Here is a 7,869-nt window from a genome sequence, read left to right on the forward strand (position 1 = left end):
TATGCTCTTCTGTGATCTCCTACTATGCACATTTTTATTGTAAAGTAAGAACTTCTGATAACGTGATAGGTCTATAATATGTCAGGAAGATAAAATTTTGCATTTTGATTTGTCCTGTTCTTTGTGCATGTCTTTCCCGAGGTGGATACTTACTAGTGGTTCGGTTGTCTTGAAATGTGTGCTATTATATTAGTATCTAGAAAGGATCTTTCTAAGAGAATCTTACCTACCCTGTTCATGAATGTATTTTTCTAGTTCTTTTATACTTCCTTTGTTTTTTATAATTTTGCCCCGTCCCATGGCACTAGAGATAGTTGATGCCTGGAACATTTGTTCAAGGGTTGAAGAAGAGAAGAAGAGAACAGATTGCACAAGGAAGGCAACAAGATAAAGTGAGACACAGAGAGACTAGGGCGAGGATTCCTGTTCAAAACACTAAGACTTGGAGACCTCCTAACTGTGGCCCTTTCACACCCGAAGGTCCCAGGTCAGCCTGGACATCACCGCCACAATTTCCAATAGCCAGGAGTGATTAGTATCTTTCACTCTAGAAAGTCCTTTGCTGAGGAAGTCGTCAATATACTTTTAAAATTCTTCCTCCCCACCCTCCTTGGATTTTTGCTCCATCCCATGCTCTGAGATCTAGCTAAGCAGCCTCTTCCCTGAGACAATGATTTTGTAGGGAAATAAGAGGATGAGGATGGACAGCAGAAGTGAATTACAAAGTCTTTAATGTGACTGTTTGCTTCTCTTACTAACATACGTTTGCTGTACACAATAATGGGTCTCACTCTGACATTTTCTATACCCACATAAGGAATTGACTGTATTTAACCTCCCTCTTCATATTTCTTTAAAGAGGGCAAAAGCTGGGCATAGGGACCCGTGCCAATCTTACCGGTCCTTAGGAGGCTTTTGCAGAAGGATAATGAATTAAATTGATCCCAACCTGGATTACATAGAAAAACTGTCTTGGACTCACAAACAAGAGGGGAAAGAAAATAGAAACACTTGGTCAAAACAATTGTTACTGACAATATGTTCTTAGAAAATCCATTTGGACATTGTTAAGGTTTGTATATGCTCGGCCGTGGGAGTGGCACTATTAGAAGGTGAGGTCCCGTTACAGGTGTGTCACTGTGGGTGTGGGTTTTAAGACCCACATCCTAGCTGCCTGGAATCTAGTATTCTGCTAGCAGCCTTCAGATAAAGATGTAGAACTCTTAGCAACTCCTGCACCATGCCTGCCTGGATGCTGCCATGTGTCCCACCTTGATGATAATGGACTGAACCTCTGAACCTGTAAGCCAGCCCCAATTAAATGTTGTCCTTACAAGACTTGCCTTGGTCATGGTGTCTGTTCACAGCAGGAAAACCCTAACTAAGACAGACACTAAGAGGGAGACACTAGCCTTTCTATGGGTGAACATGACTTTCTGGAAAGACTATATAGAATGTCTCCAGGTCTGTTCCAACTTCCAGGCCTTCATTTTGAAATATGTCACAAACAGCATTACATGTACTTTTCCTCAGCATGTATTCATTTTGTGGAGATTTACCTTTGGGTCATCATTGAAAAGACTCAAGGGAACTTGAGGGCTATGTTCTCACTCAGAAAGTCATCAAGATCTTCTCTACAGAAATATACAATTGGAAACACACATACCCCGTTGGTACCTAACAACGCTATTGCGTCCGTAGATAGTGTTTTTTGTCATTGAGGGAAGAAGGTGTGTGATGACCTTGGAGGTGTCTGATAACAAATAGCAAAACAGTAGATGGTGATACTCTTTTACACAGGTCGGATCACAGCTAGCAGACATGTCTGATGTCACTGTTGACTGGATCGATAAACACCAGCTGCAGCGTTTAGATGAGATGCTGATTGTTGTTGATGAAAACGATAAGGTCATTGGTGCAGACACTAAGAGGAACTGCCATCAGAATAAAAACATTGAGAAAGGTAATTTTGTTTTGTCTATTGTACAATAGTTTCTCCCTCTCCCTCTCCCTCTCCCTCTCCCTCTCCCTCTCCTTCTGTCTCGTTCTCTCTTCCTCTTATTCCCTCTCCATTCATTCCCTCTTCCCTCCCTTTCTCCTCCTCTCCCTTTTTATTTGATAAAGAGGCAAAGATGAAAATGAGGAGGTGACTTGGACAGAGGATTGTCTCTTTAAACCATCCAGCATCAGAATTCTGAATCTTATAGGCAGCTGCGCACTTCCCTCTAAAATCCTATGGGATAAGAATCCTGCTAGGATCAAAAAGAATTCCCCATCCTGAAACTCAATCGTGTTTTCAAGCCCTATCACAGGGGGTATTGGATATCTAGGTGTTGTTTGTTTGTTCTGAGACAGAGTCTCATTGTACAGTCCTGGCTGGTCTGAAACTTGCTAGGAAAACCAGGCAGACCTGAAACTCACAGAGACCTGCCTACCTCTGCCTCAAAACTGCATGTATGTCCAAGGCCAGCTGAACATACCAATTTCTCCCAACTCTCCTTATTCCTTGTCTTTCTTCCCATTTAGACATTTCCCCTCACCTCCACTCTGTCACTTGAGACAGAGTTGGTCCCAAATCTACACCGAGGTCTCTTTTGTCCCAGTTACAATAATCCTGAATAAAATCTTTGTGTGCGGATTTTGCTTCGCTAGCAGCTAGATCTGGTTTTCCCTCACAAGTTTGTCAAATAAGTTTTAAATAGCTGGATGGTATGAAACCTTGGTCCTATGAAGCATGCAACTGCTAAAAGCATCTAGGTTTCTTTGGAGACATGGAGATTGAAGACAGGATGCAGGCAACCGTCACAAGTCTGTCACGCATGCGCACACGAGGACCTTTGCCTTTTCAGGGCTGCTGCACCGAGCCTTCAGTGTCGTTTTGTTCAACTCAGAGAAGAAAGTTCTGATTCAGCGCCGAGCAGACACGAAGCTTACCTTCCCTGGTAGGTTCACAGTGGCTTAACAAGAACAGGCCTACGCGATTTGATTCAGTAGAATCTCCAACACAACTCTCTCTTCTCTCTTTCTCTTCCTCGCTTCTCCCAAAGGGAGAACTGTGCTGGCTTGGTGTGATCTGTCCGGAATGTCAACTAACACTTAGTTTTTCAACTAACAACATCACAGCCCTGGAAGCAAGGACCCTGGTTCCCTTCACTTCTCTCCTCTCTCATGCCTCAATGATCCTGTGAGGGCTGCAGTTCTGTTGCATCTATCCTATCTCCAGGGATAAATAAGAATATTGTTTCTCATGTGTCTTCTCTACAGGGTACTATACCGATTCCTGTTGTAGTCATCCACTGAGTAATCCTGAAGAAATGGAGGAGAAGGACGCCTTGGGAGTGAAGAGGGCAGCCCTGAGACGGCTGCAGGCTGAGCTGGGCATCCCCCAGGACCAGGTACCCATGTCTGTGCCCCTGGCCTCAGCTCACATGGGGCTGTGAGAAAGAGGTGGTGGGGCTTGGCGAATTCAATATCTGGGCTAGGTCAAGTCTACTGAGGAATCTGGCTTTTGGGAAAACCTTGAGGTTTCCCAAAATATGCAAATATGCACTGAAAAGAATGTCTAGGATTGGCTGTGCACATCCCTTCATTTATCCACTGGAGCAGGAGCTTGAGAGGAGATAGATATTTTCCACAGAAAACTGCCGAGCTTGCATGGTGATCTCTGAAATAGGGGGTGGAATAGTTTCTTCTTTAAAGGATACAGGCCATTTCAATGGGTCTAACTAAGATTTAGTTATCTAAATTAAGGTAAAGAAAAAAATAAGCCAACAATCTCAATAGCAAATGGACAAATGAGTGAACCCAAGTTCATAACACAAGTGCAAACAGCCCGTAAGTCTGTAACGTTCTTTGTCCTTGGGGGAAATATAACTGAAGAACTGAAATACACTGAGGTTCTGTCTTATTACTATCAAAAATGGCTTCTTGGGAAGAATGGCAAATGCTGACAGAGACGTGGTTAGAAAGAAAGAAGCTCTCTTATTCTGCTAGTGGGGTGTAAACTAGTGTATCCACCATGGAAATCAGCATGGAAATTCCTCAAAAAAATAGAATGAAGACTTCTATAGGACATACTTATTATCTCTTGCTATGTGGGAAGCTACTCCCACCTCTGGACCCTGACTTCATCCTTGACTTTGGACCTACAAAAAACTATAAGGTTTCCACACTAGTACAATGTCTTTGGAACCAAAAGTAGTAGATTTCAATGAGACATGGAATAAAAGCCCATGGAATAGAAGCCATCGTGTTAGAATATGTCGAGAGCAGTGTGGAATGACCAACTCTTACCTGGGCTTTATGCGTGGTCTACCCTGAACTTCGTAGGGAAAGAGTTTACAAAGGTACAAGGTGGTTTGTCTGGTTTTGGTTTGGAAATCATGTTGTACATCGGCACAAGAGCATCCTGGAGTCTGAGAAACGAGTCCTAGGCAGACAGTAGTAGCCAGGTTGAGATTAAAGGGATTGCTTAAATAGGTGTGTCATTACCCAGTTTACTAAAAAGGATAAGTTGACAGAAGCTGATCTGGCAGAAAGAGCAGAGCCAAGGTTAGACATGCGGCACCAATCCATGGTTGAACTCCTTCAAACCACCCTTACCCAAGGCTACAACAAGAAATCAAAATGACTGTGGTGGAGAAGACCCAAACCAGACAGAAATCCACAGGGTTGTTAACTCCTTGGCTCACGCTGAAGAGTTTAAGGGACTTTTTTCTCTTAAAGTTTTTTTTAGGGAATCTTGGAGTCTCCCTTTTCAACTGAAGCAGGGAGTTATTGCAAGCAAGAAACTTCACGTTTAGTATAAAAAAAATCAAATTATCACCATATAGGAAAAAGGTTCTAGGTGGACTAAAAGATAAAGAATTTCAGTGTTGAAAATCCATACAAGTCCGTATACTAAAGTGATCATGAGTGTCCCCAACGGACAACAGAAGACCCCTTACAGTTATTGCATGCAGAATGCCATATTACTTGCCAAGAGAAACATGACATGGCAAACATGTATGACTTACACCATGCCGTGTCTACTGGTTTACCTCATAATGACTCAGGAACAGAGGACTCTCATCCACAACAAGGGCCTGGGAGCGATTATGAAAAACACGCCAACACTACTTGGACAATGACTTTTGGAAGTACGTGGTAAATTTGTCCAACGTATCAACACAGCTTTGAATGTCGATCAGCATTTTACGAGTGCTCTAGATAAGGCCTCTGAGTCCTTTGTAAATTTCTGAGGACTCAAGTCTGTTTGCAAAGTGCATGAAGCACTTGCCACGAGCTGAGACAACTGGCTAAAGAAGTCAGCAAGGGTAGAGAAGGCAGAGGAGGACAGATTAAACAGCTCTGTCACCGATTAAATCTATTGATGATAAAGATGTCTTCCAAAGTTTTAATGAAATAATTATTGGCAAAATCAAGACACAGTAGTAGGTTGAAGAGCTGTCTTTTAAATACCAGTCCTTCAGACTGGCGCGGGGCCTCTCGATAGCTTCCTCTTCCATATCTGCACCTCTCCAAGAGCTAGAAGAAAGAGGCACAGATGTTTGGGTCATTCTATAGCTGTCTATGCCAAGCAGTTGCCAAGCATCATCTTCTCCAGTATCAGTGTGGGGACCCCAGTGTTCCCATGAGAAATAAAGCAAGCCCGAACCCTATTTAGCAGCCCCTGTTTCCCTTCTTTTTACACCAGTGTTGTGTCGTGAGTACCAAAGAAAATGCCTAGAGATGATGCAAGCTCATGCCACGCCCTATGGCACATCTGAAAACTTCTAAGAAAAATGGCAAAGAGTGCTGTGGAAGTATATCTCTCCCCTTCATGTCTGGAGTTCATACGGGTCTTTTATCTGTAATGTATATTAAAGGGCATGGGGTGAAACTTAAACATCATAACCATTACCCTAATAATTATAACTACATTGAAATGCCAAACAAGATGTTGCTGCTTCTTAAAGAAAAAAAAAGACTTCCATTTGAGCTGGTCCTACAGCTCTTGTACACAGGCCCATAGGAGTCCTTGTACACATACAACAAAGATACATGTGTATGTTTCTTGGGACAGTAGTCACAGCAGCCAAATTCTAGAAGTAGACTGGATTGGATGTGTAAAAGGTTGATATTATTTAAAACAAATGTGGGGATGTGTGTGTAATATATTCTTTTAAAAATATTTTAAAATTTATTTTATCATTAATTTATGTGTGTTATCACACCAAACAAAACAAGGCTAAGAAAGACAGTTATCACATTTTCTTTCATAAACAGTATCTAGATTTGTGTGTTTGTGTGTTTATCTGTGTGTGTGTCTGTCTGTGTGTACGTGTGTTTGTCTCTGTGTGTATCTGTGTGTGTGTGTGTTTATGGTGAAAACAGAAGATTGGTGGTTAGGAAAGAGGGTAACAACAAGAAGTGTAAAAAGAGGCAAGGGGTGTTAAAGGGTGTGTGTGTGTGAAGTATATTTTGCACATGTGTGAATATACTGTAAAAAATCCATCATTTATAAAATATATTACAATCACAAAAAAATGAACAAATCAGTCAACCAAATTAAGCTTTAATCAATTACCAACTACTGAACAAAGTTGTTAATCTCTCTTGAGAACACATATATTTGCTTTTATTTCTCCACGTATTCTGCATTTTACACCAGATTTGTTCTCATTGTATCAATTTCCATCACAGATTTCTCTAGAGGACATCGTGTTTATGACAAGGTATCATTATAAGGCAAAATCTGATGCAGTCTGGGGAGAACACGAAGTTTGTTACCTTCTGCTTATCAAGAAAGACGTCAAGATCTGTCCAGATCCGAGTGAAGTCAGTAGCTTCAGCTACCTGACTCGAGAGGAACTGGAAGAGCTACTAGAAAGGGGGGCCCGGGGCGAAGTCCAAGTCACCCGCTGGCTGAGATTCATCGTGGAGCAGTTCCTGTATGCATGGTGGCCTTACTTAGATGAAGTGACCCGGTTCATAGAGCTTGACAAGATATACAGAGTATGAGGAACAGGAAATCAGACACTGGCTGTGAGGATGCCCCAGTCCAACACTGAGCTCAGGGCAGACCCACAGTTCAGATGTAGCTATGCACCCGGACCAAAACAGGGAAAGGACTCTTCTTTTCCAGAAACCCAAAAATCATCATCATTAACTCTGAATCTTCTTTTCTTTTCTTTCTTGACACAGAGCTATGTATCCAAGACCAGCCTCAAACTTCTCGTGTAGCCAAGGATGACTTTGAATTTCTGATCCTCCTGCCTCCACCTCCCCTGGCCCTTGGATTCCAGGCACGCACCAGTACGCCTGCTCGGTGCTGGAGGCTGAACCTGCAGCTTCACGTACACCGCGCAAACATGCTACCAACAACCAATCCCATCCCGTGTTTTCTTGCCTTTTTTTTCCCCAGTTGCTTCATTTCTTTATTTTCAACTGCCCCAGTGTGGGAAAGAAATGCATTATTTTCCCCAAATTAGAAACAGAGGAACTAAAGAAGAGAGGATCCCCTAAAGATAGAGCCGATGTCAACGCTGTAAGAACTGAAGTTACACAACCACTGGAGGCAGCCCTTGAATGGCGGGCACGCCAGTCCTCTCAAAGGCCTGAGGCCTTGTGTGGAGGAAACCGTAAGAACATTAAATCCAGAATAATCTGTTAAGCACCCAAATTTGGCAAGACTAGAGTACCTAGCTAATACTTAACTTGTATCCTGCTCTGACTTGCAGCTACTGGATAGATAACCTGTCCGCTGGGAGCCTCTGTCTTCAATGCTATGCTAACTATTGGTATAGAACAGAGTCACACAGTCAAACTCAAATCAGTTGGGTAAATGAGTGAGCAGTCATTTAAATAAATATAATTTTTAAGAGTAGT

General features: G+C 42.4%; 1 protein-coding gene and 1 long non-coding RNA gene across 2 annotated transcripts; one reads left to right on the top strand and one right to left on the bottom strand.

The window, feature by feature from the left end:
- Positions 1–714: 714 nt before the first annotated feature.
- LOC116883886 lies at positions 715–2,757 on the bottom strand. Its single transcript, XR_004385802.1, has 2 exons — positions 2,541–2,757; positions 715–1,934 (listed from the first exon to the last, which is right to left on the bottom strand). It is a non-coding gene; the product is annotated as an uncharacterized LOC116883886 (long non-coding RNA).
- On the top strand, positions 1,822–7,002 carry Idi2 (isopentenyl-diphosphate delta isomerase 2). The gene is made up of 4 exons (XM_032885152.1): positions 1,822–1,963; positions 2,850–2,942; positions 3,265–3,395; positions 6,685–7,002. Exons 1-4 carry the CDS (start codon positions 1,822–1,824, stop codon positions 7,000–7,002), a joined length of 684 nt encoding a protein of 227 aa, XP_032741043.1.
- Positions 7,003–7,869: the final 867 nt, after the last annotated feature.

The sequence above is a fragment of the Rattus rattus genome, chromosome 14 (genome assembly GCF_011064425.1).
Source record: "Rattus rattus isolate New Zealand chromosome 14, Rrattus_CSIRO_v1, whole genome shotgun sequence".
NCBI lineage: Eukaryota > Metazoa > Chordata > Mammalia > Rodentia > Muridae > Rattus > Rattus rattus.